The 21,950-nt window shown below is 37.0% G+C and overlaps 1 protein-coding gene across 1 annotated transcript in view; it reads right to left on the minus strand.

Annotated features, from left to right (window-relative positions):
- LOC148114268 (collagen alpha-6(VI) chain-like) overlaps window positions 1-21,537 on the minus strand; it is a 30,772-nt gene extending 9,235 nt beyond the window's left edge. Inside the window, exons 1-5 of the mRNA XM_087893681.1 lie at window positions 21,475-21,537; window positions 21,210-21,352; window positions 20,209-20,405; window positions 13,170-13,784; window positions 11,463-12,026 (exon numbers count right to left, since the gene is read on the minus strand). Of these exons, the coding sequence (XP_087749807.1) occupies window positions 11,463-12,026; window positions 13,170-13,784; window positions 20,209-20,405; window positions 21,210-21,352; window positions 21,475-21,537 (1,582 nt within the window). The remainder of the gene's footprint in view (window positions 1-11,462; window positions 12,027-13,169; window positions 13,785-20,208; window positions 20,406-21,209; window positions 21,353-21,474) is intronic.
- Window positions 21,538-21,950: the final 413 nt, after the last annotated feature.

A 21,950-nucleotide genomic window follows, 5' to 3' on the forward strand; every position in this document is an offset into this window, starting at 1 on the left:
ATCAAAAAACTCAGGATATCATAAAATATAGCTGAGGCAAATTATTGACTTGTACTATTCTGAGAAGAATAACAGATCTCTGCAGTGCTGTGCTTTAGGGATGTGGAAGAAGGCCTCTAACTGAGTGGATTGGAACTTTCTATTTTGGACTCTTTGAAAAATGGATTACGTATAGGTTGAGTTATAAGGCACGAGAACTATGGTGGTGCATGCAGAAGATCTGGTTGTTACCCTAACATGTTGGTTGGAATTAATAATCTAGATGAAAGACGCTACAGAAGATATTATATGGAATATAAATATAAAGTCACTCGGGTGGTTTTTTATATACGAAAACATTTATTATTGATGGGGGCAGATGGTAATTGAAGATACTGAATATACTGTTGGAAATAGAACTTGATGTTACCCTAACATGGGTGATGGAATTAATAATCTAGCTGAAAGACATTACAGAAGATATCATATGGATTACAAACTTAAAGTCATTTGAGGACTTTGTTTATATATGGAAATACTTTTTAGTGGTGTGGTGTGGGCAGAAGAACAAAGATATTAAAATATTATGTATGGTAGACCTGTAGGAAAATCGGTGGAGATAGGTTAGGTTACTGATTGTTTAGTTTAAGAAAAGGGATGTTAGGTTCAGATATTAATATACGTTAAAAATTTGAATTAAGAGATATATGTATGGGGGTGGAGGAAATGGGTAGATTATGAGTTGAATAAATGCCAAATTAGGATTTATTATATAGTTTTATAGCTGAAGGTTGCTTTGAAATGTATAGTATAAGGGGGATATAATAACAATGTTAGAAAGAAATGGTTAGCATGTGGGGGGTGGTGTAAAAGGATGGTAAAGTATTATTTAATTTGATATCAATGATTTTATTTTGAAGAAGCCATGGGGGAAGGGGGGAGGGGGGTTAGGGAGGAGGGGGGGAAAAGGGGGGGAAATCTGTATTTGAAAAACTTTTTCAACAAAAAAAAAACTCAGGATATCACAACACTAGAACTCAGGATGTTAACACACAGCCTATTACCCAGGTCGTTAAAACACAAAAGACTAATAGACATGCATCAAGGACCTCACCCACACAGGATGTTACAAAACAGTTGACTAATCTGCAAACATTAACTCCATCAACCAATCAAGATGTAACAACACAGGCAACCAACCCGCTCACAGCAACAAAGCCAGCACCCCACACCTCCCCACGAGTATTTATAGAGAGACGGCAGCTCCGATCATGCTTTCCTCACACAAGCATGAAGCCGAAGACACCAGCCTGAAGATAACGAGTGAGACCTCATCGAAACATCACCAAGATACTCTCAATCTTACACGGGAAAAGACTCGAATACACAAAAACTTGCATACCCCTACCCATGAAAATCTACGAAAACAAATATATATATTTGTGGTTTTCCAAATGGCTTTTAGGCAGGTACCTGCCCTCACTGACAAACGAGTCCCTAATACAAAGAAGGACACCAGACACACACTCACAAAAACCACACAGGATGTAACCACCACACATCCACGCAAAAAGCAAACCCACACTGATGAGGCACGACCACAAACCAGAAGCCAGACCACAGCTGCATTATTAGCCACTTTAAACCCCTCCAATCCATACATGAAGCAAACTGACACCCACTATGAAGATGTGGCATGACCACAAACGTGAAGCCAAACAACAGCAACGCAGCTCACCAGCTCAAATCCCCCTGCAACTCAGACTAACCCGAGCATAACCAAGCCCCCACCGAAACAGAACACACCCCCATCCAATCAGAGCACAGCCAACTCCCCATCCAATCAGAGCACAGCCAAACCCCCAACCAATCAGAACACACCCCCACCCAATCAGAACACAGTGTCAGCACTTCAAGCTGCATTTACTCTAGTGCTGACATAAGAAGGAGAAGCGGAGGTGTCTGGAAAGGGATGTTTGACTTTTCACCTACTTATTTTCCCTGGAGGTAATATCCCCTAGGAGATGGGATGGGAGGGGGGAAATTCCTTTGAGCTGGAGCAGTAGATTAGGGGTAGAGTGACTTGGAAGATGGCCAATGAGTGCAGGGGAGTGGGGAACGGAAAGGGAGGGTTTTGGGTCTGGAAGTCAGTGTTGGCTATGATGGAGTCAGATTTAGAATGTCGTGCTTAATAAATGGGAGTTTTTTTCATCAAAGACTTTGTTTGAAATGCAATTTTATTTGAGATGACCTCGAAACCTGACAGATAGCCAACACTCCTTTCCAAACCAAACTGGCTGACCTCCAGATCTCCAGCTCCCTGCCAGATGTATGGAGTGAGTGGAGAAGAAGTCTGGACATCATGGCAGAAAGCAAACTGTCTGAAGAGAGTTTAATTCAGGCAACTGGAAAAGAACCAGTCTTGATCCCAGCCAGTTTGGATGCTACGGAGCCTCAACCCCTCCCTCCTCCAGCAAAGCTGCAAGACAGCCAAGGTCAGATGATCGTGCCACAAACCAAGGGGAAAAAAGATGAGTATTGGTGGGCTTTGCCAAAATCCGCAGAGGCTGAGTTTCCCTTCCTGAACGCACAAGGGAAGGGGAAACCCCTGAGTGAATTGGGGAGGGCAGACTGGCTATGGGCCTGGCAGCAAGGCAGGCACCAAAAAGCTTCAGGGAAGCCACTCAAGAGCCCCATAGATGAATTGAAGGAGAAATTTGACCATGCCATCATTTGGGAGGAGGGGCCATCATGCAGGCCAAAGGAGAAGGGAGGGGCCGGATGTCAGCACTTCAAGCTGCATTTACTCTAATGCTGACATAATAAGGAGAAGCGGAGGCATCTGGAAAGGGATGTTTGACTTTTCACCTACTTATTTTCCTGGAGGTAATATCCCCTAGGAGATGGGATGGGAGGGGGGAAATTCCTTTGAGCTGGAGCAGTAGATTAGGGGTAGAGTGACTTGGAAGATGGCCAATGAATGCAAGGGAAGGTTTTGGGTCTGGAAGTCAGTGTTGGCTACAATGGAGTCGGATTTAGAATGTCGGGCTTAATAAATGGGAGTTTTTTTCATCAAAGACTTTGTTTGAAATGCAATTTATTTGAGACAACCTCGTAACCACACTGCCAAGCTCCCACCCAATCAGTTCACACCCCCACTGGTAGTTAAAAGGAAGAAACAGCTGCGATCACACATTGCTCCTAGAAGCACGAAGCCGAAAACACCAGCCTGAAGATGACGAATGAGACTTCGTCGAAACGTTGCCAAGACACTTCCAATTTTATGCGGGAGAAAACCCGTATAACCAAAGACTTACATACAAATACCCGCGAAAACCTCCAAATATATATATATATATATATATTGAGTATTGTGAAAATAATACTTATAGGCATTTATACAAATATATAGTGGTAACAAAAGAAGAGTTAAGAGAACAAACAGCATTGTATTCAAGGTACTGCAAAGATTGGTTATAAAGTTGAATTGAGTAGATTTGAATTAAGTTGAGAATTAATTAAAAGAGTACTGTAAATTTGAGTAATATGACAAGCACTACAATGACAACATTGAGAACAGGAAAGAAAACAACATCAAGCTGATCACTGACACCCTCATCCCCATCAGGTCAGAGAACAATAGAAGGAATGCTGGGGACAGAAAAACAGAGCATAATATCAAACATGCAAACTATGCAGACAGCATTATTGGCCATTCAGGAAATGATGATGAAGATGCAGGAAACAATGTCTAAAAATCATATAGAATTGAAAGGAGATATGGATAAATTGGGCAATAAGATAGAGACGATACAACAAACAATTGAGAAAAATGAAGAAAGAATAAAGACAGTGGAAGTGAGTTCAGAACAAATGGAGGAAAAAAGTGGACGTAGTAGACAAAAAATTGATGGCAATGAACAAGAGACTTGAAGAATCAATTATCCATCTTGAAATGGAGAAAGCTGCATTCTATCTAAAATTCCAGAATGTAATAGAAGAAAAGGAAGAAGACTTGGGCATTATTATGGCAGGATTCATAGCAGGAGCGTTACAAAGGGATAGGCAAGAAATATTATTGGAGATCGATGATGCATATCAAATTCACACAAACTACGCTAGGCACAATAGACTGCCAGGAGAAGTTCATATAAGATTTGCAAGAAAGCAAGTCAGAGACATAATTTATAAGACTACGAGAGATGACCCAATGATTTATAAGGATAAAGAAATACAAACAGTAAAACAAGTCCCAAAGAAAGTAAGAGAACAGAGAAGAGACTATAGTTTCTCACTGCACAGATGATTAAAAGAAATATACTATTTAGATGGTTAATCCCAGAAGGGATGTTGGTATCATGGCAGGAGAGAAAGATCAAGATAGACAATCTAGACAAGGCACAAGAACTCTATGATCAGCTGGAGGGGGTGGAAGAAAAGAGCAGTAGCAAAGAGGAATTAGAATCTAGAAGTCCAAACCGGAAAATATTAAAAAAGATTCATGGTACCTTGCATTACACATTATCACAGCAGCGAGATTAACATATGCTCAATTCTGGAAAGATAAAAATACCCCATCAGAGGAAGCAATTATAAAGAAGATTTTGGATTGTGCAGAAGCAGATAAATTGACTAAAAAACTGAAAGATAGAGACCAAACACAAACATGTTTATCTTGGAAAAACTATATATTTGGCTATCAAAGAGAAAACAATAACCCAAACCAGATTAGTTGTATTTATTGAACAATTTATATTATACAAGTAAAGTGAGGTCGGATAGACCTAATTGATTTACAAATGTAAATTAGGTTGTTCTGCCTCCCCCGGAATGTAACATAGATATATTGTACCGAATATTAAGTTATTAAGGTACTACTTATAGGCATATCTGTTATTTGTTTTGTTGCTTTGTTTGTCATTTATCTGGTGTGTTGTCTTCTTTTTTAATGATAAATTAAATAAAGATTATTTTTTTTAAAAAAATCTAGAAGTCAGGAAGATCAGCAAGGGGAGCTAAAAGAAATAGAACTAGAGACAGAAAGCAAGGAAGAAAAGGGACAAAGGGAAGGAGAAGGAACGGGTTTGAGAACATGACCACAAAGAGATGTTAGAATCAATAGAAGTCAGAAACCAATATATAAGTAGAACAATGGAAGAAGAAATTAGGCTAATATCAATTAATGTTAACAGATTAAATGCTCCTGCTAAAAGAAAACAAATACTAACAAAATTAGCAAAACAAGGTATAGATATAGTGTGCCTACAAGAGGTATATAAAAGAGCAGCATAGAAAATGTTTGGAATTCCCGAAATTAGGAACACTATACACAGCATTAGCAGAACAAAAATAGAGGGGGATAGCGGTATATATCAGGGAGGGAATAAGGGCTAAATTAAAATATCAAGATATAGATGGAAGAGTTTTAATGATAGAACTACAAATTGGGCAGAAATTATGGCTGTTGGTGACAACTTACACCCCAAATGAGAATCAAAAAGAATTTTACAGCAAATTACATGAAAAACTTATAGAAATGGAACAGGGAAATATTTGCATGATAGGAGACTACAATGCGGTGGTGGATGAAAAAAAGGACTATGTCAGCAGTATGAAAAAGAAAAAGAAACAAAAAATACTACCAGGATCATTCTTTGATATGATACATGAACTCAATTTATTCGATCAGTGGAGGGAATTGAATAAAAAAAAGGGGGGGGAATATACTTTTTTCTCGAACCCACATAAATCTTGGTCCCGATTAGATATGGCATGGATGAATGGAGATGTAGGAAAGGATATAGAAACAATAGAAATAATGCCAAATATGTGGGCTGACCACAACCCCTTAAAAATAATTTGGAAAGGACAGAAAAAGGTTAGGAGAAGATGGACACTGAATCCTCAAATTTTAAAGGAAAAAGAATTTATTTTAAAGATTAAAAAAGAAATGGAATTATTTTTTTACTGAAAATACAAAACAACCAACATCATTACAAATTATATGGGATACGGCTAAAGCGTACCTAAGGGCAGTGGTGGGATTCTACTGGTTCGCACTGATTCGGTAGAAACGGTTGTTAAGTAGTTAAGCAATTTGGAGAACCTGCTGTTAGAAGAAATCTCCTTTTGTTTTTTTCCACTTTACAGGGTTAATCCTGTAAGGAATTTCAATTTTCTGGTGTTGTTTCCTAGTCTAATCTTTATTGCCCTGCCTACAGAAACTGCCTCTCCATTAACCCTTATTACATTCTTGGCAGTAACCTAGACTTACTGTCGCTTCCGGTTCCAGAGCTTCTTGGGGTTTTTTTGGGGGTTTTTTTGCTTGACTTTCTTAAAGGGGAATGGTTGTTTTAAGCTTTTTTCACCGCTGTTGGGAGGAAATACTCCCCTGTTGGAGTTCTTCCAGCAAGGGTGCAATGATCAGCACTTTGAAGAAATAATTGAATAACAAAGCAGAAGCTTTTAATGACAAGGAACCAAGATGAGTAACATTCAGCAAGGCTAGCTAGAAAGATTGATATTCAAACATGAGTTTACATACCCTTTCTGACTTTTTGTCTAAAACTGGTTTCTGGTGAGGTTTAATTCTATTCTTGGTGAGGTTTAATTCTATTCTTGGTGATGTTTAATCCTGTGTTTAGTGATGGGATAATTTTTCCTATTCAGCTTTGTTTGGAAGGGAAAATGTTAATCTCTGTTCCTGAAAAGAAGCAGCTTCGGAAATCTGATTAGTTCCTGTGTCTATTCATTCTGGTAATTGGTTTAACAAGCAACAGATATTCTGTTTGCTCCTTTGCTTCATTCTGGAGAGTTTAAATGACCTCTCTGCTAAAGAGTTTCACTTTATAAGCAAGAGTTGGCTGCTGATAGTTATCATTGCATTTTAACTATTTTAATTCCTCAAGGACCTGGTTTGTGGGGGCAATAAGCTGACTTTGTATAAAATATACAAAAGTATGAAGGCTATTGCTTAACGCATTGTAAGCCATCCTGAGTCTCCGGAGAAGGGCGGCATATAAAAATAAATAAAAATAAAATAAAAATTTAAAAAAAGGTGCCCTGGCACCCTGCCTGATTTGTACCTCCAGTTTGAAGGTATTTCTAATCTAATGGTTAGTATTTAGGGCAGGGCTTTGCTTGCTTTTGCAAGCAAAGAAGCTTTTTGTATTTTTGTACAGGTAATCCTTGATTTACAACAGTTACAATGACACTGAAAAACATGACTTATGACTGTTTTTCACACTTACGACCATTGCAGCAAACTGTCATTAGGGCAAAGAAGTGATGCCACATGACCACCTGGCCACGCTCACCTGGTCACATGAAGCACCACAGTTGTGAAATGAGTGACACGGTTGTTAAGAATGCTGCAATGGGAAAAAATGATGAGTGGTCATAAGTGTGAGGACTGGTCAAAAATGCAAGGACCTGTCAAAAATCACTTTTTTCAGCCCTCTGGGTAGTCCCTATGTGCATAGGGACGACTCAGAGGGCTGAAAAAGTTATTTTTGAGTGGTCCTCGCACTTTTGACCGGTCCTCACACTTACCACTGTCCTCACATTTTACATTTTGTGTCCTATCTTGTCACCGTGGTGAAGAAAAGCAGTTGTGAAATGAGTGACATGGTTGTTAAGAATGCTGCAATGGACATAAATGTGAGCATGGTCATAAGTGTGAGGACCACTCAAAAGTGCGAGGACCAGTCAGAAATGACTTTTTTCAGCCCTCTAAGTAGTCCCTATGCACATAGCCAAGGCCACCCGGTCACATGACCACCAAGCCATGCCCACCCAGTCACATGACCACCAAGCCACACCCACAGAACCAGTTGTTTAAAAAATTGAATCCCACCACTGCCTAAGGGGTATAGCGATAGCTTACATAGCAAAAAAAATAAGGAGAAAAAGCAAATGCAAAATATACTGCAGGAGGAGATTAATAAATTAGAATCTAAATTACAAAGGGAGCCCCAGGATGAAAAAATTAAAGGGAAAATGATTCTGGCTAAACATAAACTAAATATAGTGGAGCAAGAGGATAGGGCAAGGGAACTGAAAGCAGCAAAACTAAAAAATTTTTGAACATGCAAACAAGTTCGGGAGGTGGCTAGCCTATAAATTAAAAAAGGATAGGGAAAAAAGATTAATTCAGGAATTACAGGATGAAAATGGAGAGTTACATTACAAAATGGAAAAAAAGAAAAAAAGAATCCAGAATTACTTTGAGGTGCTATACAAAAAAAGAAGAAATAAACGAGGAGAACATAAAACAATACTTAACGGTTAATGGTTTGCCAGAACTAAAAGAAGAGCAGAGGTAAAAATTAAATAAAGAGATAACAGTCACAGAATTAAGAAGAGCAGTGCAAAAACAAAAAAGGAATAAAACCCCGGGGCCAGACGGACTTCCAGGGGAGGTATATAAGAGTTTATATGAGGATACACTACTGGAAGTATATAATGATATGTTGGAGAAAGCCAAATTACCACACTTCTGGACTGAAGCTTATATATCCCTTATTCTAAAAGAAGATACAGACCCCAAACAAATAGAAAATTACAGGCCAATCTTGCTATTGAACACAGATTACAAAATTTTTACTACTATAATTGCGGAAAGGTTGAAATTAATATTAAATGAAATAATACATTCGGACCAAAATGGTTTTCTACCTACAAGGCAAATTAGAAACAATATAAGAACGGTGTTAAATGTCTTACAGTACTATGAAGTACATCCTAAAAACAGGTGGCACTAATATTTTTAGACGCCCAGAAAGCATTCGATAATCTTAATTGGCAGTTTTTGTTCCAACAGATCAAAGATATGAGAGTTGGAGAGAAGTTCAAGAAAACAATAAAGGTGATATACACGACACAAAAAGCTAGAGTAATAATTAATGGGGATAACACAGAGAAATTCAAAATAAACAAAGGAGTAAGACAGGGATGCCCAATGTCATCTCTGCTTTTCATTTTGACATTAGAAGTGCTGCTAACCCAAGTTAGATACAATGGAGAGATAAAAGGACTAAAGGTAAAAAAAGAAGAATATAAGACACAGGCATTTGCGGATGACCTAGTGTTCTTCATAGAAGAGTCGCTAGACACAGGAAACACCTTAATGAATGAAATAGAAAAATTTGGGACAGTGGCAGGACTGAAAATTAATAGAGAAAAGACTAAAATGTTAGTAAAAAAATTAATTGAAAAAGAAAAGAAAGAATTAGAAAAAGACTTGGGATGGCAAATTGAAAAAAAGATTAAATATTTAGGAATTTGGCTCACTGTAAGGTGTTCTTCAATAAAAGATGATAATTATAAAAAACTGATACAATGATACAAATGAAAAAAGATTTAGACATTTGGGGAAAATTACAGTTATCACTACTAGGAACGATAGCAGTAATTAAAATGAATATATTGTCAAAATTATTATATCTATTCCAGACAGTCCCTATAAAACTGCAAAGGTGATGACCTACAGGCAGATTGGCATGACCTCCTATGGGATAAATGTAACAAGGCACACTCATATTTTTACCGACATTAAATAAGAGAAGCATTGATATGGACATGGGGAAAGGTTAAAAGAAAACATTATATGAAATTGCCAAACTGGGTTTCACCAATGGAGGCAACGATTTATTCGAACACATTAGATAAAAAAAAAGATGATAAGATATAAAGAACTATTAGATAGCCAGGGGAAGCTTAAATCAAATGAAGAATTAAAAACACAGTCGAGATATAAAAAAGATATGGAAGAATATGGAATTCAAGGGGTACCACAACAATTGGATAGAATATTGACAGGCAAGGAAGAAAAATTTATAACAAAAGCATATAAATATCTATTAGAGGTAGAAATGGAAGAAGAAATAGTGAAGGGTCCAATGATAGCATGGGCACAAAATGTAGGCCGTAATATAAATTTAGAAGAATGGGAAAAATTATGGAACAAAAACTGTAAATTAACATTGTCGACCGCATATAAAGAAAATCAGTACAAAATGTTTTATAGGTGGCATTTAACACTGGCAAGATTGACTAAAATGTACACAAATATGAAACCAGACTGCTGGAAGTGTAAATATAAGGACGGAGCATTCTATCACATGTGGTGTCAATGCCTCAAAGCAAAGAAATATTGGGAACAGATAAGGAGATGGTTACAGGAGATAACAGGAGAATAAATTGAATTTAAACCTGAATTATTTTTATTAGGAATAATTAATCAAAACATAAAGAAGCAACTCCAACATATCATTTTACATATAGTAACAGCAACACGAATTGTTTATGCCCAGTGTTGGAAACTTGAAAATATACCAGTCAACGAGAGGATTAGTCATAAGATATTAGAATGTGCCGAGATGTATAAGCTCACATTAGAAATAAAAGACAAAGAAGAAACAGAATTTTACGAGGTTTGGTATAAGTGGTTAGAACAGAGAAACAAAACTGTATAGAAATAAGTGTAGATAACTGTAAGAGACACATGACACAGTACTGTTAAAAAATGCTTATTGTTATGTAAATTGGAAAAATGGAAAATAAAAATAAAAAAAAAGATGTACAATGTTGTGGTAATGAAATATTCTAAATATTGTAACCTTGTAATCTTATTGAAGCAATATATTAATAAAGTAAAAAAAGAAACAAAAAAGAAACAATAATAATTAAAATATAAAAAATATTGAAAATATTTTTTGGAAAAAAAGAAGACTAAGATAGCTTTCCTAAACTTTTTTTAAAATTTATGATGACCACTGTATCATCTCTAAAACATTTTAAAGCCTAAGCCAGCAAAAGATGATAGTGGATACCATGCTATGTGTGTATACAGGACTCCAAATCATTTAAAAATCCATTTCATTTTCTTAAAAGATTTAAATTGTTGAAATCTATCATATTATGAGATCTCAGGAGCCTATGATGTAATAGTGAGGTCCCTATAACAGGGTTAAAAGAGTGAAGATGGTAGTTACAAATGTGCAATCAAAGTTCCATCCACTTTTTCTGTGTGCTGTGCATACATAGCATATAAAAACAAGTTGAGATTTGATTGGCCTGTCATAGTGATTATCTTGCCTTTTTAAAAATCATATCCTTAGACACCCCTGATATAAAATTTCCTGTGATTTTGGCCATTTCAGAAGTTAGTTATTTAGTTAATGGCAAGTGTAAGCTGTCCAACTGAGAATGACTCTGGTCAGCATGCTGTTAAAAACATGTCCAATACTTATTTTAAAAAACCAAAAAGGGCAATAAACCCAGAATTAATATAATTAACATCTGAGTAAAAAATTCCCCAAAAGGCACATATTCCTAACCAACCCTTTGCCTTCATTTGCCACCCCCAGAAGAGACATGCCTTTTTCTTGATTTATTTTAGCTAATGACCAGCTTGTGACAAAATATATCTGCTGGTCATTGGTCAACTTAATAAAATATAAAGCAAAACTATAATCCTTTACCTTCTGTAGCGCAGATCTCCCGAACAACATCATTCTTTATGTACTTCAAAGAGGCAAAATCATTCACAAAATAAGCTCGGTTATTTGAATCTGCAATTGTGTAGATTTGAGATGCATTTGTATGCCTTACGCCAATGGCATAAAGATTTATTTTCTCATTCCTCAATCTCTTGGCAGGTTCCTCTACATGGTCTTTTGATATCTGGTCTAATAACACAATCAGATGGCAGGGTACTGTTCTGGAATGCTGACTTTGCAATTTCCTGAACAAGGACTGAATGATTGTCAAAGCTGCTCCAGTGTGGGGGGGAGTCCCACCAATTTGACGAATGTTATCAATGGCTTTCAATATATCATTTATTTTGCCATATTCCTCAAGATCAAATTCCACTTCACTGGTTTCTGCATACTGTACAACTCCAATACGGACTTTATTTGGACCGATGGTAAACAATCTAATCACTTCTTTCAAAAATAATTTAAGATCCATGAAGTCAAAATAATCCAGGTTTGATGAACCATCAATGAGAAAATAAATATCAGCTTCTTCCATATCCACACATCCTATAAGGAACAGAATGTTGGTATATGATTAATATATAGCCATTGAATAAAAGAATCTTTTTGTTAACGTCTGACTTTCCCTGAGCACTATGCTGATGAAGCAACCATTGACTTGTCCATCAGTCTTGGAGCAAGCCACTGAAACTGGGTAAACCAGGAAAGAAATATCTATTGGTTCTATCAGAATACATAGATAAATGTAAAACACAGGTATAAATAACATAGGTTATTTATACATAGATAAATGTAAAACATGTATAGGTTTTTTTATAGAAAAATAATTGACCAAGGTTACAAATTAACCAGAGAAGGACAAACTTTTAGTGATCAAAGCAGAATTTCATGTTTAATATGATTGGCACAAGTGATTATGCAAAGCAGCTGAGACTGCATTACATATATTAACAAGTCTGAGATATTTCCCCTTTTTGTGGATTTTTGGAATAAGGTTATTTTGGTGAAATAGGAATTCGTTTAAAAGTTTTGTTGAGTTTTTAAACAATACACATAATAGCAATTCAGAACAAAATTTATTGCAATTTCACTCTAAATTTTATATTAAAACTATATACCTATTTAAAAAGCTAAAGCATTCATGTTAGAAAAAAACCACACAATGATATTATTATAACTCCACTACTTTTCTGTAATATCAAAATGATAATAAAATATGATTCTATTCTATTCTAATAAATTATGGTATATCATTAGAATGATAATATTAAAATTATTTAATTTAGTTTTTAAAAAAGAAGTGAAACCTCGTATCCTGTTGTCAGTCTTGCCTTAATGCTGATACAAAGGTTGTTTACAAGTGGAGAGTTTATTTATTTATTAAGCCAATCTTTATTTGTGATTCCTGGGCTGTTGCAAACAGGTGGTAATATAGGCTCCATCTTTTAAATTAAAAAAATTGATATCTTCTCCAAATATGCAGCCCCTAATACACCATGTAAAGCCCAGTGCAAACTTTCCACTGTCAGAAATTGCATACTACTACTTAATACATTTGAGTGCTCAGTTTCTAGAATGTTCTCACACCAATTTTGGCAAGAAAACAGTTCTAGAACATGTTTACATACTTTCCTCTTGATTTTGCCTGTTAAGAGCCCACCCCTGCCAAATTTGTTCAGAAGAAATTACCTCTTTTCAGAAGTTCCATTCTTTTAGTATCCATGTAGAGTTTCTCCTGTATTCGAGTCATAATTTTCTTCTGAAAATCCAGAGATTTATTAAGCAACTGAGAAAACGTACTTAGCTGAGTAACATACCGTGGTGGTGGATAAGCAACAATCTGGGTTAGTTGGGTAATATTGGCCTCTTTAATACCAATGGCAAATACAGTCACACCAGCTCTTCTAAGTGATTTAGCTGCATCTCTCACATCCTCTTCTGAAGGTCTATGACTAATCAGAAGGGCTATTTGTTCTACCCCCTGAGCCTTCCTACTTCCAGAACTGGCACTGAAGACTTTCTGTCTTGTAAAATTAATGGCAGTACCTATGTTAGCTTTTCCTGGCTTAGGTGATAGGCCCTGGATGTATTGCAGAACGCGAATTCCATCAGTTGTCATCTGCAGTGAAGATATCACTTGGGGCTTAGTGCTGAAAGTCACTAGGCCTATTCTTATGCATTTCTCCTTCACATCCAAAGAAGACACCAGGTTTTCTAAAAAGAGCTGCATCTTTTCGAAGTTTGTTTGTGACGAGCCTGAATCCACTATAAATACTAAATCAGCAACTCCATCACTATGACATGCTATAATAAGAAGGAAACAACATTGCATTTTGCATTCTATATAGCTTTTTCAAGCATCTCTATTAGTGAATCAACATTTCTACATTTATCATCCAAAGTATCTATTTTCTGCTTTGCTTTTGCTCTGACCCATCTTTTCCAAATAGTGCCTTTCAGAGATGCTGAACTATAACTCCCACCCTCACTAGCTAACAAGGCCTTGGCCAGGCTGGAAAATATGGGCACATCTGGAGTACACAAGGTTCCTGGGAGGGGACTGTTCTAGGTCAGTAGCATTCAATCTTTTGGCAAGTGGAAACTACTGTGGATGGTCAGAAAAGAGGATTATATTAAGAGTGGAGGTCCTAATTTTGGGGAGGGGGAATTCAAATCTATCATCATAAAGACTTAACATGCCTGTTTTCTAACTGTTGTTGTTTTGCATGAAAACTGCCAATTTTTTGGAGGAATTAAGATTTATCTCCGAGAGCCAGAGAATAAAAAAGAACTATTGATGAGTCAAGTGCGTTCCCCACCAGCAGGAAATATTTGTATAGTAGATCGGGATGCATGTATTTAGGTGTGTTTTTTATTAAATGTTTCTTGAACAGAGATCTCATTATACCTCCAGTAGCATAAAGCAATATATCTAGCACTGTCTCTCCTACTTTTCTACACAATAGTATCCAGAGTTGCATTGTTGAAATGGAATTGAAATAAATAAATAAAACTCATTTTGGCAAGTGGATATGTTAAGTTTCCAATTACATTTCAAATTTTATACTTTTGTGGCTACTACTAATTTCTTTCTAATAAATCTAATAAATAAGTCATGGAATGTCTTACCTTCTATTACTGTTTTGTAATACATATTTACAGCTGCCATATTTAAAAGGTTTATATCAGTATTACCTATGTGAATAGCTTCAACCACAATCCTAGAAATATTCTGAGCAAATAAACTAAGATCTTCTATTCTAGGAAAGAAGAAATAAAATGGCTGTGTAGCCAACAGACGTAGTTCATCAATAGAGGCTTTTTCCACCCCAATTGAAATAATCTTTACTCCAGCTTTCTGCAGCAGCCAACCAGCTTCTTTTATATCATCTTTAGATTGTTGAGATGTGATCACTATCAAAATCTTGGATCTTTCTTCTCCAAGAATTGGTTTCCAGTAATCAATCTCATGTATCCTGTAGAGAGCACTGCCAGTTTTTAATAAGCCAGTTCTAAGCACCATTTTCTTTTTGATATGATTTAACATTGGATTCTTCTCTTTGTAAGTATCCAGTTGGAATTCACTATATACTTGATCAGAATATTGAGCAAGTGCAATACGATATTCATTAGGACCAAAAGGTAAAAACTTGACTGCTGTACTAATAAATGTTTTGATATGCAGAAAAGACGTATTACTACTGGAAACCAAAAATATAATATCAATTGGCCTGGGAACTGAAAAAGAAGAAAAGATGTAATCACGTAATGTTTAAGCATTATGGCTACAAAACAAAACATTCAAGTACTTCAGTACTTTTCAAAGTTACTACTAAAGTGAAGCCAGGAAGCTAAAAGCCTAAAACTACTTTTCAAAGCTTTGTGGAACAGATCATAAGATATAATTAGAAAAAGCCTGTCAAGGACCTTGAAGTGCAGTCCTTTGAGTCCTCCAGAATTTATTGCCAATTAGAGGCTGTTAAACTGACAAAGGGAAAACATAGTTTAAAATATGATTGGAGATTAAAATTAAATTATGTTTAATTTGAGTTGTTTTTAGTGAGATGGTTTAATGAGATGATATAAGTGTGATAAGTACAGATTTAATTTTAATTAGAGCATTGAATTTAATATTGCACTTCATGTTAGCCTATGACCAAAGAGAGATGGATTTGTGGCGGTCACATGTAAAGGCTATTGTGTAATCTTGGGCCAGAGGTTAGTAGTAGGGCCCCACCTACGGCACAACAGAAAAGTTCTGGTTATGGAGGAAATAGCAGGAGGGAGGTTTATGCAAGCCTTTTCAACTTCCCAAAGATGCTTTCCTTCAAAAGGCAATTGGACTTCCTTGTTTTGCTAGAAGAGTCTAACAACCACATGACTGCAAGGAATAGAAATCATTCCATTCTCCACCATTCAGTCAGAACTGAAGAAGCTTCTTGGATGAGAAGCAAAACATCTTCTATCAAAATATGAAAGTCCAGTTGCCTTTTGAAAGAAAGCATCTTTGGGACAACCATGACCTAAGACAGCTGAGAATCTTCATAGACACTAAGCCTCTTTAATTTCTTTCCAGAGGACACTAGATGGCATTTTGTTTAAGATGCCTTCATAGCACCATTCCCCTAAAGAATGAACTGTATTTGTATGTAAAGAAATTTACAATCTGTTTTCTGGCACAGATGCATCATCATAGGAGGAAACAGTATTATTTCAGTTTTTAAAAATCATCTGTTATTCAGTCCTGAAGATTCTTAGAACAACTAAAGGCATATTGCAATAAGCAATTTTAATACATAAAACAAAGTAATAAAGTATTCTGGTTTTTAAAAATTGCAATAGCACTGAAAAAAGATTTTAAAAGTTCTCCAGATGGAAGATTGAAATAAGTAGGTCATTGATTGGTCATTAAAAAATAAAAGATTGAATACCAGTCTCCTTCTCAATCAATCAAAACATCTTCTACCTCTTCTGTCACTTGCCAGCCTTTTCAACTCCCTCCTTTAAGGAACCTGAACTCCGATTTGCATGTATTCTTTGAATTCTAAGAACTATAAGTTCCAAAGTCCTGGAGGCTACCAGGTTGAAAAGAATTGCTGATAGCAATCCTTTGTTATATGCTAACCATTATATACATTTTCTTTACATTTTTCTGTCTTTACATTTTTCTCAGTCATTCAAACGTCTTTCTTTAGGTGTCATGTTCAATAACTCCTGTTATTCTTACGAGTAAATCTTAAATTGTTTCTAGGTAAATCTTAGCATTAGGGAATAAAAAAAATCTATTGTACCTGGTTTCTGAGCCATGAAAGTCTGTGTCCCAGTAATTATGAAAATTAATATCAAAAGCATTTTCAAATTTTGAGCAATGTTCCAATCCTTAGCTGTAAAGGAAAAATTAAAAATGCCATTTATATTTATTTCATATGTAATTGCAATTAATCTTGAATTGTATGACAAGAGAATATGATATAAAGATGAGTCAGAGCTTACCAAAGACATCTCAATGCCTGATAATATCTGCACATGCAGATTAACATATTTGACATATATAAACTATACCACACATATCAGGATATTATCCTCCAGTAATATCCATAGGGATGTCAGAACAAGCAAGATGATATTCACAGCATGATGACTGAATCCAATATTCTACTTGTACATGTATTGATGCATATACAAAGGAATGGAGGCATCAGACTAGCTTAAGAAATGGTAGACAGGCCTTTTTCCCTCACAGAGAGTTATAGTTAGGAAATAATAGTCAGGACAAAACACTAAGGAAACTACATCTGATGTCTCCACCGCATCTGTTGTATTAGATTGCTAGTTGAACATTTCCCTTTTAAAACTGTTATCAGAACCAGTTATTTCATTTTACATATTGTCAAGAACTTGTCTACATACCTGTAGATTTAACAAATTATGTTAAAACAAGTTTAACTATGGCTAGACATGGCTTATTCCTCCACAAAGGTAAGCAAGCATTCACAACCGATGCCTTGCATGATGTACTTGTGAGCCATGCATACAAACCTTCCTTAGAGACTCCAAAACTTGCCAGTAAATTCCAATTTAATATGTTTGAAGAAAAAATAATAAGCAAATAGAGAATTCTAAAATTCACTGTAATTGGCCTGAATGAGGAACTTTATATTGACCTTGGAGTCCTTTACTTTTCAAATCAGTTAAGTAAAGGCCTCAGCCTAAAGCCATGTGTGAATCCCTGTCATAGACAATTGTTTTCAGTTCGTATCAACTAAGTTCACACATCCTCTAAATGTGAACCAGGTCTCTGCATCTGACGGGCAGTAATTTCTATGCTCTTAAATTATTGTTATTGGGCCTTGAGACCAGTTGATTAAAAAAAAATCTATCTCAAATATTATGCACAACATTCATAAATGTAAACTAGGGCTGTCAAACTCCCAGCCCGTGGGCTGGATGTGTCACGCGCTGGCCACGCTAACACTCCTTTTACTGAAGGGGGGGGAAGGCCTGATACATCACAGGACACCACCGTGACAACGTGAGTTTGACACCCCTGCTGTAAGCTATGTTAACCTTTTGAGGGCTTTTACAAGTCAACCCCTAATTTTGTTGCATTTTGTTGCAATCAATATGATGTAATGGTTAAGGCATCAGGCTAAAATCTGGGAGACTATAAGTAGTAGTCTGCTTAGAGACAAAGCCACCTGGGTAACCTTGGGCCAATCATTCTCTCTCAGCCCTAGGAAGGAGGCAATACTAAATCACTTCCAAAATCTTGTCAGAAAATCCATGCAAGGATTGTCCAGGCAGTTGCAAAGAGTCCCTACTGACTTGAAGGCATTAAAAATGTTTCATTTTAAAAACAACACTGCATTCATTCTTTGATTTCACTACTATCCTTTACACTCTTATCGCATGACCATTTTATAAACAATCAATCCCTAATAGAAAACTAGTTTATGGTGGATGTGCCCGGCAGCAAAGAAATTTTGGTCTAACATCAAAAAATGGTTGGAACAAATAACAAAAACACAGATTGAAAAAGAACCAGAAACATTTTTATTAGGAATCTTTAACAAATCATACCCTAAGGATATCAAATATCTTACAATTCACATATTAACTGCTGCAAGAATAACCTACGCAAGAAATTGGAAACAAGAAAAAATACCAAGTGAAACAAAAGTAATAGGGAAAATTTTAGAATGTGCTGAAATGGATAGGTTAACCAAAGAATTACAAGAAAGAGAAGAATCAGACTATTATAAAATATGGAATAATTGGTATAATTGGTTAAAAATCAGAAATATACAAAAAATATAGGGGATATATTACCGATTGATACATATATATGTAATAAAAATATTATTAGATTAAAGAGACGTGAAGGAATATATTATAAGTAGAATTGTAGAACGTCACTCTGAAAAAATGCTTAAGAAGAAATTACACTCTTTTTGTGTATATGTTGTATAAATGTTTGTTGTGTATATGTTACGTATGTCTTTTTTAATATTTATATTCAATAAAAATTATTTAAATAAAAAAAAAAGAAAACTAGTTCCACTTATAGTAAATTAGTAATAGTGTCACAAATTTGATTTTGCCTTGCCCGGAATGGCTTAAACTCTACACTCCCTGTCTCTTTAGGCCAGCCCCTTCACACCCAGTTTAACACTTGCATGATCGTTCGGTCTTTTCTCGACTAGGTTGCCACTTCCGCGGCTGTAACAAGAACAGATGGCATGGTCTCAATCAGCAGTACCGATGCTGCTGGAGCCAGATCCTCCACTAGATTAGGTAGCGGATATTACCTTAGGCCGTCAACGTGGCCCAGTTCTATGCTGGGTCAATGTATAAGTCAATAACTATATGCTGCAAAAAACTCTGTCCAATGTGTCATTCTTGGGAACAGGACCTGCGGTGTTTGCCGATCCCCCGTGATTAGTCCCAACAGCAGCTTATGATCCGTCACTAAATCAAATCTCCTTCCATAAACATATTTGTGAAATCTCTTAATTCCAGCTACCGCAGCCAATGCCTCTTTATCAAATTGGCTGTAGTTCCTCTCAACAGATGATAGTGTTCTGGAAAAGAATGCTATTGGAGCCTCATGATTGTCTGGAAGGCGATGACTCAAAACTCCCCTGACTCCAAACGGGGATGCATCACAAGTCAGGACTAATGGCAGATGTTCATTAAACTGGACTAAGATGCTATCCAAGGAAATTATTTTTTTCACCCCACAAATGCACCCCCATACCGATGGCACCTTTTCCCCCAACAGTCGGTGTAGTGGTTCAGTGACAGATGCCTTTTGTCACAAAAATACAGTATAGAAATTGAGGAGCCCGAAAAAGGCCTGGAGTTCCATCTTATTCTTTGGTGTTGGAGCAGCCTGTATTGCTTGTACTTTCTCCTTGGTGGGGTGCAATCTGGACACATTGACCAGGTATCCCAGAAACTTGACTTGATTTACTGCTACTTTACACTTTTCTTCCTTTACCTTTAGTCCAGCCTCTTGAAATCTTTGTAGCACTAGTCATAGTGGTTCAAATAATTCAGTTTTATTGGTAGCGGAGATGAGCACGTAATCAAAATAGGGTACAACCCCAGGGATGCCATATAACAAATGTTCCATTAGGCTTTAAAACAACCCTCCCCAACAAATGTAACAAGTGCTGCACTACTGGTAATGGATAAGCATTATGTTGAAGAGCCCTATTCAATGTACATTTATAATCTGCGGAAATTCGGACGAACCCGTCTGGTTTCACTGGCGTCACGATAGGCGTCTCCTGCTTAGCGTGGTCCACTGGTTCCAGTACGCCTTGCTGAATCAATTTATCTAGTTGTTCGTCAACCTTGGGTTTTAGTGCAAATAGCACCCTCCTCGGTTTCATTCTTATTGCTGCCACCTTGGGGTCCAAACTGAAGGATATCGGGGTACCCCTATATTCTCCTAACTTTCCATCAAACAGGTCAGCGAACTCTTTACTCAACTCTCTGATTATTTCTCCCTGGATTTTATGAGCCCCGGTAATCTCTAACCCCCAAAGCTGCAAACCAATCCAGTCCCAGGAGGTTAGGCGGTGCATCTTCAACAACAACCAATTTGAGTGGCCCGGAGAAGTCTTTATATTCTACATGGAATGTTCCACTACCCTTGATGGGGATGTTATTTCCTTGATAATCTCTCAAACAAATACGACTACTCATAAGCTTCCACTCGGCTCCGTGTGGCACCAATTTCTATAGAGTCTGCCAGGAGACAATTGTTTTTGTTGACCCCGTATCCACTTCCATCCAGCAGGGGGATCCCACAATAAGGACAGTAATGTAAATTTTACTACTTCCCGGAATCCCGGTTTGAGTGCTCATCCTCTCTGAACAATAGGCATCTGTGTTAATAGTAAAACACTCATCCTTTGGGGTTCTTAGCCTCGATGGGCCACGCTTCCCCACCATTACAAATTGAAGTCTGCCTAGTGGGGGGGGTCAGGCAATGCAGCACAGCAAACTTGTGCTACATGACCCTTCTTCCCACACCATCTACAAATGGTGTTTTTATGGTGACACATAGCTCTCAGATGGTTTCTGCTGCACCCTATATACGAGGAAGACAACCTCTGATCCTCTGTCAATCTGCGATCCTTACTGGCCACCCTCAACCGATGGACATCATCATGAATATCTCTCTCTTCTTCAGCATCCTCCCATAATTCCACATCTCACCGATGGATGGTTTTCCCGCTTCTAGCTGCCAGGGGGCTGCCCAACTTCTGTATCTCTTCTGTCGATCTATTCAATGATTCAGCAGCTTGTGCCTCCTCTACTGCTGTCTGTAGCGTTAACGTTGGTTTCGCTAATAATTGTCTCTGTAACCGAACATCCCAAACCCCACAGATCAATCTGTCTCGAAGGGCTTCATCTAGGTTGCTAAATTCACAACAGATAGCTGCTTACCTGAGGGCCGCCATATAACAACTGATAGACTCACCCTCCGCCTGGTCCCTATGGTAAAAAGCATGTCTTCTAGCAATGCAAGATGGTCGAGGAGCATAACGTTCCCTCAATTTGCTTAATAATATGTCCCAAGGAACTGTCTGCAGGGGTTGGGGCACAATAATTGCCCTCGCCGTCTCAAACACTTCTTTTCCACAAATGCTCAAAAAAAGTGTTTGTTTCCAATTGTCTGTGATATTTGTATAGTCATTAGCTTCCAATATACAGTCAAAAAGGATTTAATAAGAATCCCACATCTGTGTTTCAGGATCAAATGGAGCAAACTGTGGTGGGTTAGCCATTCTCTTTCCAAAACAAACACCACTCATGCGTGCCTCTTTTATCTCTACGTTGGCTCAGAACCCAGCAATCCCACCTTTGTCACCAATGGAATATTGTGGGTAGGAACACAGATGAGGAGTCAGACTTCCAGCAGCAATGTTTATTTTAGATAAGGACTTAGTAAAACCA

This window comes from Pantherophis guttatus, chromosome 4 (genome assembly GCF_059756535.1).
Source record: "Pantherophis guttatus breed Tessera chromosome 4, ASM5975653v1, whole genome shotgun sequence".
NCBI classification, from domain to species: domain Eukaryota; kingdom Metazoa; phylum Chordata; class Lepidosauria; order Squamata; family Colubridae; genus Pantherophis; species Pantherophis guttatus.